The sequence below is a fragment of the Lutjanus erythropterus genome, chromosome 21 (genome assembly GCF_056507025.1).
Source record: "Lutjanus erythropterus isolate fLutEry1 chromosome 21, fLutEry1.hap2, whole genome shotgun sequence".
Taxonomy (NCBI): domain Eukaryota; kingdom Metazoa; phylum Chordata; class Actinopteri; order Lutjaniformes; family Lutjanidae; genus Lutjanus; species Lutjanus erythropterus.
The window spans coordinates 16,099,564-16,121,572 of NC_139337.1; the positions used below are offsets into that span (position 1 = coordinate 16,099,564).

The following is a 22,009-nucleotide window of genomic DNA, read 5'->3' on the forward strand; positions in this document are numbered from 1 at the left end:
CATTCACTGAACTCATCTGATCTCATTCTGAAGTAGTCTGAAAAGAAACACTAGAAATCTTAAAGGAAAAATCCAGAATATATTTACTGTAATAATCATAAAATGAATTAAGTAAACATGCTAAATTGAAATACTTGCTTTTGTGACAACACTACTGCCAGCATGTTCTCCTTTTCTTTCCCAGTCTATAACTTTACGTTAATTAGAGTTCAATTTAATGCTGAATGCTCACTGAATGAGTTAGTGCCTGTTGAGTTGTAAGAAATCAAACAGTCTTTTAGCGGGAGTACATGTTTATAATGGTTAAATTGAGCAATATGTCCATACTGTCTATGGCTCCAATGCTCATTTTTGAACGTGCCACTGCTGCACATTGTTCCTTTAAGTTTGATTAAGTGCAGTAAATAAAACTTGTATATTTACAGTAAGTTAATGGGAAAAATTTAGTTGATTCCACTAAATTGCTGATTTTTACAGTGTATCTGGAAACTTAGGAAAGTTAGACATACAACAACCGATGCTAATGTAATGAGTGCAGGATTTCAAATATGAAACACAATTTTTCCTAGAAGTTGTCAATGAAGTGAAAAATATTTTTCTTCAAGCATGGCAGCAAGGGCGTTGTGGAGATTAGAGCTGCTTTGAAAAAATCTCTCTCATCTGTTTGCTTTGAATACACAGTAATGCTAATCTGGACTGAAGCTGCATTAAGGAATGTTTGCTTCAAAATATACAAGCGTGGAGAAAAAAAAAAGCATACTTAAGGGGATGCTCTAATGCTTAAGGGGGTAGTTAAAGAATCTTCTGTCTGAGTCGGCCTATTTACAGCCTCAAAGCAACAACAAATAAAGTGGTAAATCCACAGGGCTTCACCTTGGCCTCAGGTGGAAACAGATAAAGAGTGAGAGGAAAGTAAGCTACACCTCAGTGCTGCAATGCCGTGCTCTAATTTAAAGTGTTTGTGTGTATGTGTGCACAGATAAACGTGTACTAACTGTAACCCCCTCTGCTCAAGGATTCAACTGCATGACAGGCGTCGGTAATCACTGTTATTTTCCTACTGAAAAAAAAAAACCACAACATTTCATGACAGCTCATAAATTGTTCAGTAGTCTTCAGTCTTCCCTCGGGTTGTTTAGTCAACATCTACTTCCATCACTTTTCCTGGCTCATATAAATGTAACGCAACAGTACATTCATCACCCGGTTTTCTCCCTGAAAGCATTTTTCAGAGTGCACTGCGTTTGTCTGCACGGGGACCCGCACTTAGCTATAACTTCTAATTCTCTCCGCAATCATTGACTGAATGGTTTTGGCTGGATTAACCACTGATGCTGAACAACAACAGCAGCTGCGGCGGCCATTTACAGTCTGGAGACATCATTTTGGGGTATTGGCGTACAGTAGTGATGCTACAGTGCCGACAGGGCGGTGGATCTGCTCGAGGAGGTGCTGAGAGGCTGGTCCAAAGCACAGTGATCCATGTGAATGAGAGAAAATGTGGTCTCGAGAGGAAAAAGAGGTGTTTAATGGGATGTTCACGCTCTGTTACCTGCCCGACAGGAACAATCTCACTCACTCACCTTGTTTGCCACTCAGAGGCCTCTGTACACAGGCTGCTAATTAACCGAGCTCCTGAATGCTTCATGAGCAAAATGGTTACATGCGCAGAGAAGCCTGGCTCATATTTGGAGAAAACTATTTATAGTTAATGCATTTATATTCAAATCACATCATAAGGGCATCAATCAAACAGTCGAAAAATAAGCATTGCAGTGGAGCTTATGCAGTCTAGATGTTTATGGGTCAATATTATTATCAGTACTGTCATATACCAGAGATTATCACTGGACTCTTTAGATTTACGATAATGAGCATGTCCAGGATAATGAGATGTTGGATAACATATCAGGGCATTAATAGAATCCTTGAATATCTCTGGTAATACTAATTAATACAGCTGACCTTTTTAAATTAAAAAGAGGTAAAAAAAAAAAAACTTTCTCTTGTAACAAATGTCAGTTTAGTTGCTTTTGCAAATGCATGATTTAGCCTGACATATCCAGACTAATTCACAAATGTGAATTCTGCCAGAGCAAATGAAACACGAGCTCACAGATTTGTCTGGTTGTCACAAAAGGTTACCTTACCTTCAACTTTCTGTGCTAAACTGACCATCAGGTGAAAACATACAGTTGTGTTCATTTAATGGTACGTTCACACACATTTTCAAATTTCTTTTAACTGCTCAAGACGTATATAAAGACTGTTCGGAAGTTAGAGAATCTACGGTTGTGCGTTTGACCCTTCTGAGGCTCGCTGAATTTTGAAGGCCAGTGTCCAAAGAAATAAATTAAAACTTCTAATAAACATAGTTGAACCATCTGATCCAGCTCGGGTTGTACGAGGACTGCTTTTAAGTCAGATGTTGTGTGTCTGATCCTTTGAAGGCTGAGTGAATTTTGAAGGGTCGTGTTCAAACGGAAAAGTGACAACAATAGCTCAGTAAGTAGGAGGACTGCTTGAAAGCTGGAGCTTGTGTATTCGATCCCTCTGAAGCTCAATGAATTTTGGGGGCTGGTGTCCAAAGAAAAAAGCGAACTCCTCTGAGAAGCAAGGTTCAATTGTCTAATCTTATAGCTCATGTTGTAAGAGAACAGCCTGGTGGTTGCAGGTTGTGTGTTTGATCCTTATGACCCTCGGTGAATTTTGAAAGTCCAACACCCAAAGCTTAAAGACTTAAAAGCATTCAGAGAGTGGGTCCCAGTGTGAGGGGCACCTGGTCACATGGTGGCATCGTCCACTGCTTTAGGATGCAGGGTGGTACAGCACCTGGTTCGATATGCGTCCATGGATTCACATAATATAGTAGCTAACTGCAACACAGATTTGAGCTTTTATTAGCGCATCTTGTTGAGCCACTTCTCTGGTCAGACATTACGTGTTCACTGTTGATCACATTAATGACTTAATTATCACTGATAAATTATCAGTTATCTATTGTTTACACTGGTATATGATACTATTACCTCATTAAGATCGATGCCTCGATGTGGCATCGATCTGGTGTTAAGATCGAAACACCAGTCTTTACTTGCTTGTGAATGTGTCACTGGAGCCAGAATAACTACATCAGTTCAACTTATGTTCCAGATCTGTTAACTATTTATCTCATGGAGTCCCGTGGTAATGTTGAAAACTGTCAGAGCACAGCTGGGTTTCAAACCATCTAACTGACCTTTTGTGAATGAACTGTACCCTCTGCTTTGATTACATACTAAACTATTCATAGGGACAATGCTGTTGCTTTTCTTCACATTTCTGAGGAGTTAACAAGGAAAAGTCTATCTGGATTTGATCTTTGCAGCTTAGATAGCAGGTATGCACATCAGCAGCATTTTATCATGTTGAGTGACTCCAGATTAAAAAGTGGTGTCTCATTGCTGTTTTACTGACAAAAGTACATAACAAAAGTCACTATCAGTCATATCAGCATATTGTCTTGGCGAGCTCTTCCTGAAACTCTGAATTCATTTGTTTGATTGACAATTAATTGTCCACAATACTGAGGAGAAAACTTGGAAAACCTGGTTCACCAGGATTTGGTCTCAGAGTTTAAAGCATCAGCCTTTCTTATTAAGCAATTTCTCTCAGGTGTCCTTTGTTGATCCTTAACAATGATTAAGTGAACCAGAAATACTGAAAACTTTCAGGAGCAGGAGGATAGAATTTGAATCCTCAGTTTCACCTCCATGCTATTCTCCCGATGTGCTCGCTGCTTAACTGTTGAGCCATTTCTCAGACTAATGACTGCTCTAGTTGTTGTTCACACAGCTAACATCAAAACGTGGATGTTTTTTAAAAGTGTGAAGAGCAGATTCAATCTCTTCTGTCAGATGGACCCAGATTATCGTGTCTCTTAGCTTCTTATCTTACTGAACCATTCCTGCAGCAGATCATGTGCTGTTTTTCACACTACTGACAAGAACAACTGTGCAATACACATGTTTGCTGTGCAATCATCCTGCGCCATTATTTATTTATGTTAAAACCTCCTCTGAATGTCTTGCTTGTATCCTGTGCTTGTATCTCTGTGCAATTATCCATTTCTCAAAGCCATGTTTTTTTGTACTTTTTTTCGAGTGTAGTCAAGGACTTCTGCTTATAATGCAGCAGAGATGTAAAAAACAGGTCATTTTTTCTTCATATATAACTTCATGCTTTTTACAAGGTTCATTACTCTAAGGCAGGTCAGCTCGGTTTAAGTGAATTAACATCAACACTCCTAGTAGTCTTTCAAGTGAACAGACTGTCAAACCTAACTCCTTTCTAAAAGCAGGTGTTTTATGGTAGGGCCATATGTTGCACTATCACAAAGTCTATTTTCTAATGTGCTTTCACATTTCCACAATTATTTGCCACAAACATGCGTGCATTGACGCCACTGAGAAGGACAGATATAGCATCAAAAAAGTGTTGTGTTTGTGTAACAGTGGTGCTCTGATGCTAAAGTCAGCATGCTAACATGCTCACAATGAGACTGCTAACATGCTGATGTACAGCCGGTATGATGTTTACCATGATCACTGCGTAGCTTAGCATGTTGTGATGTAAAATTTGCTTATATAAATGCAAAGTGCAGCTGATCAGTATGTGGTCATAAAACAAAGTATTGAACAAACTTTAAATTTTACTAGGTGAAAACCAGGGATGCACGGATGCCGATACCAGCACACCCGACACCACGTCACGAAAAGTAGCTGCTCGATACAAACAAACATCTGAAGAACCGCCATGATGCAGAGTTCAAGGTGTTTGTTGATGCTTACCCTCTTTTTTGGGACGCACCGTCATCATCAGCGAGAGACTCACTGTCCTCATCATCATCCATTAATGACTGCAGAGACTTTGGAAACTGTCCGTAAAATCCCATGTAATCCAGTGAAATAAACGCACAGTCCACCTGCAGACCGCAGCCAGCCGCTGTCCAATAAATCCTAGCGGGTGTAAAATAGTTGAATGTCTCGGCAAATTAATCCGAAGATGAAGAAAAAAACACCGCTGCCACCAGTCTGTCAACCTCTTTTCTTTTCCTAATAAGATGCTACAACTTCTCTTTGTGTACTTTATCTTCATCAAAACGCAACTTCACTGTTTGAGATTTACAGCGGGGTCAACAAAACTGTTGCACACATGGCGCCACACTCATACCTGTCCCCCCCTAAACAATGACAGGTAGGAACTAATTAGCTCTTAGACAAGAGGGACATGAAGAAGAAACTTAAACACTACACATGTAAATGTTAAATTAAAATACTAGTTAAAATGCTGTAAATGATAATTTAATAATTATCATATATAACACCATTTATGATAGTAAACTTAATTCTGCAAGTCCATAATAATGTGAAATTATTATACTGAAATATATCACATACACAGTAAACTGCACAGCTTAATTAGAAACACAAAATCAGTAAAGTAACTTACTATAAATAACCTAAAAATGTGATGTGCATAGTTAACTATGCTTACACTTGTAGCACAAAACAGCAACAATGATTTGTTACATTTAGAAAGTGACCATCTAATGAAAATAAAACATGTTTTAAAAGTTATTGTAAGAACTTTAATGGCATTATTAAGTACCAGTATCTGTACTCTGTATCAACAAGATATTCCTTTATTAGTCCCACAGTGGGGAAATTTTCAAGTACCCAAATGTAAGTACTTGTAACTGTACTAAGTGGTATCGGTGCATCCCTAGTGAAAACTCATGGGATAAGTCATCCTGACGCCCCACCAGATATGAGTGTCCGAACCGAATTTCATGGCAATCCATACAATAGTTGCTGATATATTTCACAACAAACTGCAAATGTCAACCTTATGGTGGCATTAGAGAAGTTAGATGATCACCACAGTCAGTAATATACATCATCAGGGAACAGTCTTGTGCCAATCCATCCATTAAATGTGCTGCTATACCACATTTAATTTCCTCTAGAGGATGCAGTGCAGCACCAGCATCTCAGATCAAAACAAATGCATGCTTTGTTTACTAAATAAAGTTGGTGGAAAACAGTGTCATCTGATCACACACTGCTGACAAAACTCAGATCAAACTGTCAAACTAGGCAGTGCTGATAAAATATAGATCGAGATTAGGATTCTATATTGCTTATTTCCTGTTTTCAGAAACATTTTAGTGACTGTTTAGCTGTAATACGAGATATATTGTGACCAGATGGCCACAGTTTTGGCTCTGGTTTCCAATGGAGACTTTCGAAACTCAGATCACAGTGTTAAATTAGGCAGTGCTGATCAAAGATGGCTCAAGATTCAATTACTGTATTGCCTATTTCATGCCAAAAATATTTTCTTTAACACATTTACTGCACTGTTCAGCTGTAAAGCTCTGTAAATGCTGGATATTGCATGTTGAAATGTTGAGATATTTCACTGGATAAGTGAAAACTTTGATCCCATTGGAGGCACCAGAGGAAAAGTCAAGGAAACACCAAAGGTTGTCGGATTCATCCTCCGGGAAACATAAATGTCTTAATGGCAATCCATCAGTTAGATGTTTGGATATTTCAGACTGCACCAAAATGGTTGTTACCATTTCAATAAAACTTTCTACATAAACAGGATGCAGATTGTAGTCAATCTCCTCCTGCCAGTCACATCTCATGACACTTTGACTTCTTTATACGCATTCAGGCACTCAAACAGTCAGTTTCTTTGACAAGCACAAGTCGTGCTCTTCTGACCTTTAGCTGTGACCTTTAGCAGTCCCAAAATGCCACTTTGGGAAACTCATTTATTGTCCTCGGCCCTGCTGTCAAAGTGGAATGTCACATGTGTCTGAGTGGCTACGAGCTGCATAGCTTATGTTGCTGACAAATTCGCGGACTGATGAAAGTGCTGAAGAAAGCTTCGGACGTACGCTGGTAGCTGATGTGTGTGAACATTATGTGTGCATCCACTAGTGATTCATCAATCCAGGTTTGTTGAGGTTAGTGTGGAGCAAATAGCTGTTTTATACAACATGCACATAGTCTGAAAATGCATTTGCAGCTGCTCACACCACTTTTCCAACTTTTAACACACCCTTACACACACATCCACTGCTGTCCTCTAGTCCCTGTGAGTACAACAATCTGTGTGTCTGCATTACTTTCCCAGGTAGTTAGAATGAACTCGAGGTAGGGAGATTGATTCCCGGAGCCAGACAGCGCTGGGCCGTACATTGGGCTGCATCAGCACTCCCACCCCCACCCCACCTCCAACCAACCAAACAGTGTGGTGATTAATAACACCCCCTCCATTACCCTCTGCACACAGATGGGACGTCAGGTTGAAGGTTGATGGAGAACAGCGCGGTGTGTGGTGTTACATCCCATCATACAGATTAGAGTTTGGACTTCAGACAGCGCCCCCCCCCTCCACCTTTACCCCGCTGCCTCACGCGATTTGTATCCTTCAGGTATCCTTCCGCTGCTGCCGATGCCATTTGTCACCGCAGGGCCCCGCTGAAGACTCCTTTTAAAAAACGGGTGGAGGGAGTCTTCCACTCTGATTTTTGAGTGATTTATGAAGTGCCGGTGCGTGCTGTGGTTTAACAGTGTTTTGCTCGAGGAATATCAAAGTCTCCAAAGTTGTCAGAGCAAACCACAGTGGACAGAAGTGTCTCGCACTTGTAACTGAGTGCTCTATATCACTGCTTTCACTCTAGCTGAAGCCATCTTTATGTCACAAAGCAGAGAAAATAAAACTTGAGGACCGGGTTGCACCAACAAAGATTAAAAAAATGCAGCAGAGAACTATTTCATGGGTGCATACCTGCATACATATATGTAAATAATCATATTGTTTTTTTAGTTTCATATTTTATCCTATTCTACTCTGAATTCACTTAATTAATTAAATAATCTGGATTTAATTATCTGTATATACCTTACATGTGCATGTAGCATGAAAGAACTACAACTCTCTTTCTGTTGTGCAAATTGATGATAATAAATTACCTTGATACCTTGATTGATATCTTACTTTAATGTAGGATTATTTGTAATCAGACTTTAGAAAAAATGATTAAATAGAGATTTAAATTTAAGCAGAGCTCTATTGCTTGATTAAAAGCTAATCTACATTTATTAAATCCAAGTGATGTAAACCTCAAGTGGCGGGGACATTCGGCTGCTCTTACATTTTTTTCTAGCTAGTTAAAAGGTTAACAAAGGGTTACATTATCTGTCAGCTAACTAAAAAGAACATCAAAACATCAAAGCACACTTTAATTTTTTTTCATTCAAGATGGTTTCTGTCATTTCATCATGCTGATGTCTGTTCAAGTGTTCATTTTTCTGATCAGTTTGGCTTTAATTAGTTATTTCTTGATATAAAAACAGTGTTTTTTGCCATGATTGACAGCTGAGCCCTGCTTAATATTCATTTATATTAATTGTGAGCTTGTATTTTGTGGTTATGGTGGTGGAAAGACTTCGGCTTTGTCCACAGGGGCCTCCAAAATCAACACAGTATGAAAGTACCTTGTAGTAGCTTTGAAGTTAAGCCATGATTTAGTCTGGTTTAAAAATGAATCCTGGTTGGTGCAACCCAGCTGATATCAAGGGCACCAAAGGTTTACAAATGAGAAATATGCATCTGTATAACTCACACTCTGACAATTCTGTTGTGTACGAAGCAGTTTTTAATTTATGCACAGTAACACAAGCAAACATGTAAAAAGAGTTAGTTGCAACTGAGCCATTGAATAACCTAATATTTGGTTATACACTCTTGAACAGAAAAATCTCAACTTGATGAATGGATTTCATCTTATAGTAGTATGGGTAGCACTCCAGTTGGGGTTCAGGAGAATAGTCTTTGCTACACTCCATCTGTACAGTAAATGCCATTAACATCCTGCTCTCACAAATACATATTTAACCCAGAAGCAAAAGGAATAGCGAACACTATCAAAATTCAAAAACATTATTTTTTTTTTACAAAAAATATAAAAAAGTACGGTGACAAAGACTGATGCAGGCTGATATGATTACTTTTCAGAATGCACATAAACTTTGTTTCTTTTCAAAAGAAAATGTTTTATTCTTTAAACACTTGAGACACTGAATAAATGTATTTAGAAAAACTACAGACATAGGCTTCAAACTTAACTTTCTGTACAAAACATATGTACCTTTAAAAGCAAAAAAAAAAAAGCTAAACCAAAAAAAAGGACCAAAAAAAATTTACAGTTAAAGTTCAATCACTGCTAGCTACTAGAGCCTGCAACAAAAAGAAAAACAAAAAAAAGTGGACAAACTTGACCACAAACTTCAAATATCTACATCCTGATTCTAGGACTGGGGCGTGGATATTGATCCATCTGGAGGTTGCTGCAGCAGTAAATTGGTAAAAAGCCACCAGGCATCACCACACTCCTTGTTTTTTATGACTTCCATCACCAATCCCAAACCTAAGACCAGTGAAAACACTGCCTGCAAGTCCCTGAACCCTGGAATGCAATCAACCATGCAAAACGAAACAGAACAGCAGAGAAAACACATCAGATGAAGTCATGCAAAGCGGTTTTGTGGTTATTTCCCATCATTACAAATACAGGTCTTTTTTTTTTTTTTTTTTAAGAGGCGTCACAGGAAAGTTAAAAGGGATCACATCTCCCACAGTCTCTTCTTATTTTTCCCTTTTTTGTCCACGTTGGGAAATCCAGTTTCTCAGTAAGAGTCAAAAAATGAGCTTTCCGAGTGTACCCCAAGGCACCTGAGAGAAAGTGGGCTTCTTCCTCTGTTGGCAACACTGCGTGTCTGTGTTTACATTACATACCAGCTGCCATAGAGTCTCAGAGTGGGACTGTCCCACGCGTGGTGTCACGAATCTCAATACAAAGCACAAAGAAAAGAATAGAGTCAAAATGGATGATAGGGTTGGTGTATCCTCTTAGGGTGTGGAGTCTGAACTGCCGAGTTGAAGGTTAATAATCATCGTAGGTGTTGAGGTCGGTGAAGTATGCGTTGGTATAGGTCTTCCCGGCAAGCTGTGGGTTGAAGTACTTATTTCTTTCCTCCAGAATCAGATTGTTTTTGTTGAAGGCCTGCGGATGCAAAAAACAAAAAAAAAAGGAGAAAAGGAGAGAAGTCAGTGTGGACTTGTTTGCAACACATGGATCAAGTGATTATTCAGCCCAGATGGCGAGGTAAAAGCAAATCCATCTAGCCCAAAAAACAAAAAAAAAGGAGCAACACAAATCAATGGGGAGGCCGCTCAGTGAATGAAACATACATTTCACAGAGCAAGGTCAAAGCATTTGCAAACAGGCTGGAAAAATGATAAGCCGCCACAGGGCTAAATTATTTTGATGCGCGTCCGTATGTCCACCTCTGTCATCCCTAATACCCAGCATCAGCAGTTTTTATGGCCCCTCGGATTGTTGGCCCTCTAGGACAATCTGAACCATAAAAATCGATCAAAAGAGGGTCTCTTTTCTGTTGAACAATAAGGAAGAGCCATGGGGGCATCTTCTCTGTCCCTGCGTGACACAGTAAACATGGAATGAGCTTCTGATGTGGTGCTCAATACAACATCAGCAATTTGGCAAATGGATGTGTTCATATCCAGTCTGTTGTGGAGAGTGTGTGCTGGGAGTCCCTCGGGGCAGCGTAATTGAACACTTGATGATGCTGCATTTGGAGCTGATGGATGCTTCCGACTGACACTGATAGGGAACGAGTGTGCCGGACAAAAAACTCATACATTTTGCCTCTTTCCCATTATGTGATTTGCACACAAAGGGAGTGTAATCAACACTCCCGCAGCCCCGGAGACAGTTATGTGTCTCTGCAGGTGGCCCCATGGCTGCTTTGAAACAGCTGTGCTGCGATGCTTGTTAGCATCATCTACTTTGTCTTCTCGCCTTAAACCTTGTTAATTGGCAGAAGAATGATTACATTTGAGTTCTCGGTGCAGTAAACAAAATTTGCCTAAATTATGAAGTGGCATTAGTGATAGAGAGGTAACAGAGGAGCATTATAAAACAGCATCACAATGAATTGTCTTTCTCAACCCATCAAATCAAACCATTAAGTGCAAATAGAGGACAAAACAAGAAAGACACACATGAAAAAAACATGCAAATGGAGGCACTTGTTGAAAGAGAAAAATAAAAGAGGGATACACTGCCTTCTCACAAGCTGGGGAGGAAGGGAGAAGGTGGGCGGGGGGATGGAGGGATGAAAGGGTCTGAGCAGAGAAAGAGAAACTAGAGTCTGTACTCCAACCTGCCACACACAGGAAGTGCCACAGGAAGTGGAAGGGCGGGGCACGGTGGGGAAGAGGAAGTAGTAGTGGTTGGGGTCAAAGAGCTGTTGAGGGGGGATCAAGAGGCGGGATGTTGTAGAGGTCAGTGGTTAGTAGAAAATCTCCAGGCCACGCATGGACACCCCCATGTTAGCAGAGAGAGGCTGGTGCATGGCAGGGTCGTCCAGAGGCAAGAGTACCGACACATCTGGCTGCAAGGAGGAGAGGAATGGGCAAGAGTCATCCTCAAAGAAACCCTGAGGCCATAAGAGCTCAACAGTAACCGCCCACTTTCTGAACGGCCCTGGTTCCAGAAGTGAATTTCTCATTCACTCACTCCAGTGACATTTCAGAAAATCCTATTAAGAGTTTTAAGCCTGGAAGTATTCCAACCAATGACAAGATGAATCGTGACCATAAAACATTTGATTAGGAAAAAAAAATTTGAGAAATTGCAGCAGTACAAGACTGTGTACTAATAACACTTGCATGAGTTCATTAGAAATTGGCATCTCATCCAACTGCCACCCACCTGACTGTATTATTTTCTCTGATATAGACAGGCACCTCTATCTGTCCCTGTAGACTATATTACCTCTTATGCAATTATGTAAAATTATGTTCAGCAGAGCGAACTTTCCAGGTGATTTCTTTACTGTGAGTAAGAGGCTGCTTTCAGTCATTTTAAATGCCTGTGTAATGTTAATATTAAAGCAGAAAATCTATATATAGCTATAATAACTTGACTAGAGAGAGGAAACTATTTCCCACCTGCCCCTCTACCAGCTGATGTAGGCTATATTACTTTTTAAATTATCTAACATACAAATACATACAGCGCAAACTTTCCAGGTGATTTCTTTCTTGTGTGTTGTATTGATGCGTGAATGTTTTCTTTAAATAATTTACTTAAGTGATTAGAGAGGCTGCTTTCAGTTTTGTTTTCCTGTTTAGTGAAAATGCATGTTAATATTACTGCAGTCCTTCAGAGAAAATAGGATTATATAATCACTGAGACTGTGCTGCTGTGCCTTGTGTGTGAATGTACATGTCTGTCTCTCTCCGGGGAGATGCACCCTATTTCCCATCCGCTATTAATCAGAATGTTCATTTTTATGACCATTTTTATGATCCATGGATTAATCACGGTGCCCATGGTTGTATATATTAGACAACATAGTCAGTACAACACATGTAGTTTCATGTAGCTAATGCTAGCTACCTAACTAGCCAGCCTGCAAAACTCATCACAAGCCTGTATGTCTTGTTTTTCATACTGTCCCTGACAGAACCCACAAGTTTTCCTTACAAAGAAAACCATGGTTGGTCATAACGTAACGTAAACCATCAGTAAGTCTACCTCGGATGGTTACAACATTGTGCTTAATAATGAAAATCCACTATTCAGAATGTGAATGGGATTTTCACTTTCTGGAACCTCACTGTTGAGCGCTATTCTGTCTTGCTTAAAGATTACTTAAGTTTGTGATCATAAACTTCACTGCTGGAAATACACCAGTTGGCCCAAAAACCGGCATCTATGATACATTGCATAATAATAATGACTAGGATCATCAGGAATTGAGCCAGAAACTCTAAAATATGGCATCAGGTGTTCATCATTCCTCCCTATAAATGCTCATAGGAGGCAAATTATGATTCTGCACACTTAATGGTTGAAAATTCACTGCAACATCCAAACCGTTTAGGCTCAGTGAGTGAGGGTTGGAGGCTGAACGTGCCTTTGGAAAATTAGACAGCGTTCATTTGTCATGCAGCTCCTTTTGTATTTTCACACACACTGTCTATATTCATATCCACTTCTATCCGCAATAGAACTAACTGAATTATGCTCTATGCTCCTGACTCTAATTGCATGACAGATGAACGCTCCTCACACCTTTATTCCTCAATGAAATTACATTCACAGACGTTTGCTCTGAGCCAGAGGATCTGTTCACTCTGTGGCAGTTTTACAAAACACTTTCATATCTGTGAAGTAGTTTTGCAAACAGAGATCCAGGTATTCACTTAGTTTATAAAATATGTCTGATATTGAAGACTTCCTCTGACAGAATAGATGATATCAAACACAAAGAAACAGGAAATTGCCTTAAAAATTGCTAATTTATCAGCATTAAAGTAAAATCGTCTTGACTATAATATAAGCTTCAGTATAAACCGTTCACTAAACCCTTCCCTTGAACAGTGATCGTTTAATCATTGACAGTGTCTTGGCTTTTGCATTTCTCTACATTTTCAAGTGGTATGAATGGAGTTATTAAATCTAGATCTAAAGCTGGGGTAGGCAGTTCTAGAGAAAGATAGTTGATCGTTGAATCTCTTCCCCAGGTTGTCAAATACTAACTTTTGTGAGTGAGATTCAATTATCAACTATCTTAACAACCTGTGCTTGGCTCTCCCATCACGGGCTCGATTTACTGAAGCCTGTACACAGACCAAAGAGGTGGAGCATAAGTCTAGTTTTCTCTCAGACCACTTTAATTACATTATGCTTAAAACTTTGCTCAGTGACACCAAAAATAAACTGTCTACCCTGGCTTTAAATATGTAAGGAAAAGTTGCGTTCACCTGCTATAACACAAGCTGCAAATATTTGGCTATTAGCTTACTACCTACAACAGTAGCACACTTAGGAAAGGTCAATTGTTTCAGCAGTGCAAATTGCTTTTATTCTTAACTGTTATTGCATATCTGCCATGTGACAATGGAAAGCTTGATAGATGTAGCGGCAGTTCAAGCTCAGCTGCTGTGATTTATGCCATGTAGCCTGATTGCATATTCAATATCTGCTTATCAACAGGAAGACCAATTGGTGCCAGAGCTGTTAAGTATCCTGCTAGTGTCAGGCTGTCTTACAAATCTAATTTGTTAGAATATTTTGAGGCTAATTCTTTCACTGGTATGATCTCATGATACCAGATTTATTCCTTCTGAAGCTCCTTTTTTAGGGTTCAAAAAAGCGCAGTGTGTTAAAGTGGTTGAAACACCCTTTAATACAGAGCACTGGGAATCCTTGAAAAAAGCCCAGCTGGAGCATGGAGAAGCTGTGGACAGGCATTAATCACCAGCTCAGTCTGGCACTAAAGGCCTGATGTATCAGTGGATAAGAGGCTGTTTGTACCCTGAGAGTAGCTGGATCCCTGTCACTGGCTCCGCTACATCCGACTGTCTGCAATTTAGGATGCACTAATGACACAAAGAGCCTGTCTACGCAGGGAAATGTGCAGATGCAGAGCGTCTCCTTCGCTGATTACCTACCCACGCAGCGATAAGTAATTGCATTAGTATGTTATGAGAAAGCAGTGTATGACCACTGACACAGAACAAAGTTGCACACTGAGACACACAGCAGAGGAGCACAAGGAGAGAGGATGTACGCACAACTGCCTATCTGTTACACGACCAGAGAGCGTCAGTGCACGACAGGAGGTGGCGTGACAGTGAGAGTCATGCAGTAAGAAGTGTATTTAATCACAACTGACACTGGAGGAAGAGGCAGACTGTTGCTCACTGACTCAGAGTGTGACATCAATTGATTAAGTCAAACAAGTATGGAAATGCTACAAACTGCTGCTTTGCCTCTACACATCTGGACATCTGTCAACCCTCAGAGAGTGACCCCCCCTTGCAAACCCATCCACAGACCTTGATGGCTTCCACCGAGTCGTACTTGTCCAGTTTGTTGATGTGGTTGGTGATGCTGGTGTTGAGCGGCGCGGCTGAGATGGGATGGATGACGGTGGCGTCGTGGGACTGCTGCTGGTAGCGCTGGCAGTACGAGTAGACCAGCAGGGTGACCAGACAGCCGAGGATGGAGCTGCTGAGCCCCACGGCGATCATGTGGAAGAGGTTGAAGTCTGGAAGAAGAGAGTGAGACAGAGAAGAAGGGCGGGGATAAATCCCTGTCAGTTCACACAAGTGGAAGTAGTAATTGAGGCTGTAATTCATATGGTAATGATGGACTGTTCTGCAATAAAGAAAAGACCCTTTGGGGATGTTGAAGAATTTCTTTTTCTCCTTGTCTTCTGTTTGTGTTCCTACTGTGTGCCACTGAGACCTGCTGTATATTACAGATGAAAGAAGTGTAATTGTTGTGTAACGCATACAGTATGCCCTGATTATATTTGGCATTAACATGCCACTTTCATCTCGGTATTGTTCACATTGGCTATAATTACAGTTAGAATTCATCCACAGCTGTCAAATATAAATACAACTTATTTTCCTGCATTAAACACTGATTTACATCTGAATCCCTCTGTGTGACCTCCTGCTGTGTCATTTACAGCAACTGTTGACAGCCAACAATAAAAAAAACAGGAAAATAAATAAAAAGGAACAGAAAATGAATGCTAATTACCATATTTTTATAGACTGCTATATCCAGCAATTAGTAATTGATAATATCACTTAATACATTATTATTCATTCAACCTTTTCATTCTTCCACAATAATGGTGACATTAACTTAAACGCTGCATTGATTTCAGTATTATTAAAGCACAATTCCTCTTGAACATCACATTTCATGGACAGAGACACGCAGGGACTGACGCTAATATTTTTAAGCACTGAGCCCACTCAGAAACGGCAATGTAATGCAACTTAACACAGTCCTCCTTAACTGTGACACCTGTGTTTTCCACTTTTCCCGTGACTTCTGTTGCAATTTTTCCTGAAGGCACTGTTTCAGATGACAAACAAGCTAGATTCTCAGCTATCTCAGGGAACAACACACTTAAACCCCTAGTTTACTTCTCCATTTTGCTGCCATTTCTTATATAGCCCACCTTTTGTGCATCTGGTTCTTCTGTAAGCATTGTGTTTGCAGTTTGAGTGGGTTTGGTAGCCTACTTGGTAACTAGCCAGTGATGAGAACTGGTTGGTGTTTTCACAGAATGTTGAACTAAAAGGCACAAAGGAATAAGGATGTTTGTGGAGTTGTAATGTTGTGTTGGTGAAGACTTGCACTCTGAGGATAAAACATGGTGGCCACAGGGGGCCACCTATGTGGAATATTTTGTGGCCACATAATTTTTTGTGGCTACAGACTGTGGTTAATGTCTCTGGGACACAACAGCTGAAGTCTCAGGGCCCTATCTTATGCTGATCTAAAGTGCAAGTGGAAAGCACATGACAGTGGATCAAAAGTGGATCAACCAGGAGGAAACAAAGAGGAAAGATTTTCAAGCGAGCAGACAGATCTCAATTTGAGAAATGCAATACATGGAGACAGCAGGACGTCTCCAAAGCAGCTTCATGTATAAATAGTTTATTTATATATATTTATATATTTTTAGTTACAATAAATGAACCGTAAATGTCATGCAGATATGTAACTGGTTATGTTTTACACTGAAGTACTTTGAGATTATGTTATATTTTATAATTCATTATTATCATCATCATTATTATGCAGCTCTGCTGGTTAAGGAGTCGGGGGGAGGAGTGAGAAGTGGGGGAGAGAGATGGTGGGGTTTAGAGGAGAGGCAAACTCAAGTTGGCACCTCACACACGGCTGTGTGTACTCCTCCTCCTTATCCTCTTCCTCCTCATCCTCATCTCCTCCTCCCATCCTCGTTCCTCTGCCCCACTAACACTACTGTGGGTGGAGGAAACAATCAGAAAGTGTTAATGAAGTTTGAAGTGCACAAAATTATGGATGGGTGTATCCATCCAGTTCTGACAGAAGCACACGTGCCTATTTCTCCCCAGGTCGGGCCGGTTTTGTGTGGTCAGATATAACATCTTGCTCATTTTGCATATTATAGATCATAACTGTTTGATCCTTGTTTTTCTGGATTCCAATAAACATGCAAACACAAACACTACAGCTGCTCCAGCTGTCATGCTGACTGATCTGTTAAAAATGATCTGACAGCTGTGACCCTGTTCTGTGTGCACTTTGCAGGTCTGTTGAGATTTATTAGGCTTTATAATTACAATAACAATTCCTTTTTCCTAATTAGTGAGATTAACTTTGAAGACACGCACACACACGCACGGCTGTTAAACATTAGTGAAAGATGTTTTGTGATTGTGAAGATCTGTGTGTGCACCTCAGCTAAGGGCGAGATGCACACACCTGCACGCTTTTAACTTCAATATTTACACTTTATTGCTAAGAGAAAATATGTTCAAAGACACTTTACTAATCCACACTCCTGTGTGGGGAAAAGACTGAACACCACTGGGCCACACCTTCTGTTTGCCTTCATGTTTAGACCTCCCATCCATGGACAGATCAGGTGCAAGTGCATTTGCTATCTTGCAGATGTGGCAAAAATAGCACTTGCGCCGATGTAAGACAGCAAATCCACCAGCACCACCAGCACAACAGCTTTACGCCGGGTGTAAGATACAGCCCATAGACTGTATAATAACAAATACAGAGTGACATCACCTGTTGTTTTGTTGACTACTGTTTTAAAGCCCCAAGTTTGACAACATGGCCGTGGCCTTGTTGTGTTTTTGGAGCCAGAAGCTACCATATTTGGACACTTGAGTGGAGGTGGGACATGTATTGCTATGTCTTAATCCCGATCGATATGACTGAGAACCTGAGGACAACCTGTGGTACTGACTTGTCAATCACAAGGCAGCCCCACGTTAAAGCATAACCTGCTTTATCATCTATTTTAGTCTAAATGGGAACATAATTTACAAAATGAATAACATGCTGTGCAGAAGAGGACAGTTAAATAAATAGCTACTGAGACCAACAGGAAACTGTTTACCGATGTGATAAATCAAATGAGTTGCAGGGTTATTTTCTCATAAGACTCCATGCAATCTGACTTCTTTTTGTACCCAGCGGAGTCGCCCTCCTGCTGGTCATTAGAAAGAATGCAGGTTTAAAGCACTTCCACATTGGCTTCATTTTTCAGACCTGGAAGGTACGTACATTTTATAAACTATCCACAGCTAAAATATAAGTTTGCCATCAGTTGCAAACTATTGTAACTATTATCTAGTTATTATGTATCTATTCTATCGGGAGTACAGTCTTCCACTGGCTCTTATTTATACAGGAGAGAACTATACTTTGTTCTTTTTTCCCTGAGCTTTGTCAGCATGCTGCAGAACTCCCCTCCTCCAATAAGACAAATAATGATAGTAAGAGCAGCCTGTAGCCTGTGTGAAAAGCAAAACTCAGGGTGCAAAAGCTCCCAGAAGTCTTGCTGCTCATCACGTGGCGTATTGCTGTGGGCAACGGTGCTTGCTGAAGGCAAACTAGATGAGTCTGTTTGTATTTTTATCAACACAGCTGTGGTGGAAGAATTACTCTAATCCTTTACTGAAGTAAAAGTAGAAATACCATTGTCTAAAAGTACACATGCAACAAAATGCACTTAAAGTATCAACAGTAAAAGTACTCAGTATGAAGAAGGCAGTTTTAAAAGTGGTATGTTACTATAGAATACTATATAATTCTGTGATTATCACTAGCAAATAGATGTGAGAATACTTTTTCATGTAGTAGTTTATCAGTGTTGAACTGCTTTTAGAGGTTTTGTGTACCTTTGCGTAGATTAGTAGCACAGTACTGCATCATATCGTATAAGCATGTCATGGTTTTATGAGAAAAGGAAAAAGTGTCAAATCAATTTAGTACAAAGTGCAATATTTAACTCTGAAATAAAGTGCAGTATAAGTTTCAGTAGCATTAAATGGAAATACTCAAATTAAGTGTGTCAAAATTGTACTAAAGTACAGTACTTGAGTAAATCTACATAGTTACATTCATACTTTCAAAAGCAATTTATTGATTCACTCAAACACCACCTCTAACTGTGAATATTAGTGTTTCAGACATTTTTTTTTTTTTTTTCAGAACTACTTTATAGGTAAAGTAAATAAAAGTTTGCATTAAATCATATGTAGCAGTACAAAGAGTATATGTACATACTGTAGGTTATAACAACAATATTGTCTGCTGTGCTGTCCATAAGATGATATTGTTCTTGTTTGGGAGGAAATTATAACTATGGCTTGAGAAATGTGGAGCAGTTTCAAAACTTGACAAATGTCTTAGAGTGCATCTTTGACGATCTCCAGATATGATCTCATTGTTTTTCTTTAATGTATCTTGGGTGTGTTTACAGCTGGACTTATATGGTGCTAAGCAGGATTTGAAAGTTATCTCATTGCTAAAGATGCTGTACATGTGCACTTCCTGGCGTAATCCTCCCATCTCTCACTTACACACACACACACGCCCACACACACACTAAAACATACCTCCACAGCGCCTCTCCTCCTGGCTGGAGCGTGCAATCGAGACTTCTGACAAAGAAACAGCAAAAGGCAGCAGAATTAGGGCCAAAAACCATATACACATGCACCCCTGTTAGCATGACAAATTGTACCCTTGAAGGTGAGTGTGGAGATGAAAGCTGTACTCAATATGAAACAGATTATCGTAAAAACTCCGCCAGCTAATCACAGCTGTGGCACCTGGAGTGGTTTATGAAAAGTATCAGCTCTCATTAAAGGAAATGAAGTACAAGACGCTGCTAATGAACCTTAATGGACTACCTTTCCCATTAAAAGGGATGGATGATAAGGTATAAAGGCAAATGGGTGATTCTACAAAGACCTGTGAAGGGTTTTCATGACTATTATATCCCTGCTAATTAATACAGAAAAGCTTACACATTTGTGTTTCAATCAAATGTTTATTCTGTCTAATAATTAATTAATTCCTGAAGTTTAAAAAGTCCAGGCCTCTACTTCAAATATAAAACTTTTTCCACATATTTTATACCAGTTGCAGCGTTTGCGGTGATACAATGTGAAAAACATAAGTATCCTTTGTTACAGGGAGTTGTTTTAAAGATCTCTTTGCAGTAGAGATCAATGCTCTCGAGTGTCTCGCATTACTAGCTGTCAATAGGGGGATGCCCGTCTAAGCAGATATCAATACTAATGGCGTGTGTAAGTGTATGAATACTGCCAGTTCAAAGTTTGGAGTCACATTAAGGTTTTTCTTCTCTCACTTCAATGGTTGTTGCAACATAAATAAAAAATGTATAATTCAGACACAATATGTATTATTATTTAAGTTGAAATAGTGTTGGAGCAGCAGGAACCTGTTTCCATTTAAATCTGCAGATATTTTCAAGCTATGTGCCCAATTTCTTTTACCAATGACAGGTGATTTCCTATATTCTTATTTCACCGTTGCTCTTAGGTATCTTTGTGTCTGTCTGCCCTTTCAATTTCCAGTCCGGCTGAACCATTGCATGCCTACAGCATTTTGTTCTGCATATATAAAACATCTATTTGTAAAGAGGACTTTCTACAACCTAAAAGCCTGAAATACCATTTGAAATTATAGTTCTCTCTGCCATTTTTTGTGGCAAATGATTCCACACTGTATATTTAAAAGGACTTTCAAACATTCACTTAAACGACCACTTAAGTGATTGTTTGCTAAACCCCTTAGCTTAGCAAGCATACCCAGACACATCTCATGGTAAAGCTTTGTGTTTGGGGCTGTAGTAAGAGTGATTCTGGACATTTAAAGAGTTTGAAAGGTTCACAGCCTTTTATATTTCAGTCTTCTTTTGTGAGATTTATAAGAGATCAAACAGTTACATCAAAAAGATAACTTTCATGTGTCATAAAGGTGCATTTTACATGCAGTGCATCAATCCTGTATCTCTGTATCAAACAAGCTGCTCATGTCTATTTTGGAAAAATGTAATTGAAGGTGATCTTATTTCTTATTGCTGATTGAACATCTCTTGTAAAGAGCGAGAAAGAAGCCTGAATGGTCACTGCGTGATTTCAGAAAGCTGACCTACAGTAACATCAAATGTGCCGTTTTAAGTTGTCATAATGGGCAGGTGGGTATTGCATTTTTTTTCAATGTCATGGGGAAGGTTCAACATGTAAATAAGGCTGGGCATGTTTTTTTTTTAAATAAAATAAAATATAAGATTTAGGGTCCCTCAACTGTTAACACGTCTGGCTAACTAGCTAATCACTTAGAGGACAATCCTGGAGGCTATTAGAGTTTAGGCTAATGTTAGCAGTTCTGTCCTGCTCTTTATTGTGTTTGTGGATGTTTACACTCCACCAATCCCAGCCAAAATCATGTTTACCAAACACAAAACAGTCTGATCTTGCATTTCTTCTCACCATACTAATAATAATAGCACTAACTAGCTCTACACTGCGATACAAGAAAAATGATTCCTCATTTAGTGTTACCACTACTGGCTTTTTGCCTGGGGCATACAGCTTTATAGCCTCAGGATTTTAGTATTATATCAGTATGTAGCTGTCAAGTGCATATTTAGGACCTCTTTACAAGGTTCTTGTTTCAAAAAAAGTATGCTTGAAACATTAACGTTAGCTTAATTAGCATGCTAGCTGCAGCTCTATGAGTAAGTATTTTTCAAGAGGTAAATCTGCAGCTATTATCATCACATATCATTAAACTGTGGATGTACTGCGTGAACAACTTTAAAGATGTGACAAAACAGGGATTAGTGAGCACAATATTTCCCTGTGTTATCAGTAAAGTTTATCTTAATTTGCCTCTTTTCTAAAAATAAAAAAAAACATGCACCTACCTTACATGTGGTTAATTAAGTTGAGCTGACATTTAAGAAGTTGTTGCACTCATCACTCATCACATTGTTAACAACAA

The 22,009-nt window shown here is 39.5% G+C and overlaps 1 protein-coding gene across 2 annotated transcripts in view; it reads right to left on the bottom strand.

The window, feature by feature from the left end:
- Positions 1–8,693: 8,693 nt before the first annotated feature.
- The window catches only part of sema5a (sema domain, seven thrombospondin repeats (type 1 and type 1-like), transmembrane domain (TM) and short cytoplasmic domain, (semaphorin) 5A), a 173,942-nt gene continuing 160,626 nt past the window's right edge, over positions 8,694–22,009 (bottom strand). Inside the window, exons 20-23 of one of the 2 annotated variants that reach the window (XR_014772698.1) lie at positions 19,591–19,635; positions 14,995–15,206; positions 11,307–11,537; positions 9,990–10,123 (exon numbers count right to left, since the gene is read on the bottom strand). Coding sequence is in view for 1 of the 2 variants with exons in the window: in XM_084747092.1 (XP_084603218.1) it covers positions 10,004–10,123; positions 14,995–15,206; positions 19,591–19,635 (377 nt within the window). In the remaining variant the exon portion in view is untranslated. Of the gene's footprint in view, positions 10,124–11,306; positions 11,538–14,994; positions 15,207–19,590; positions 19,636–22,009 lie in introns of both variants that reach the window. The other variant, XM_084747092.1, reaches the window with a different exon arrangement.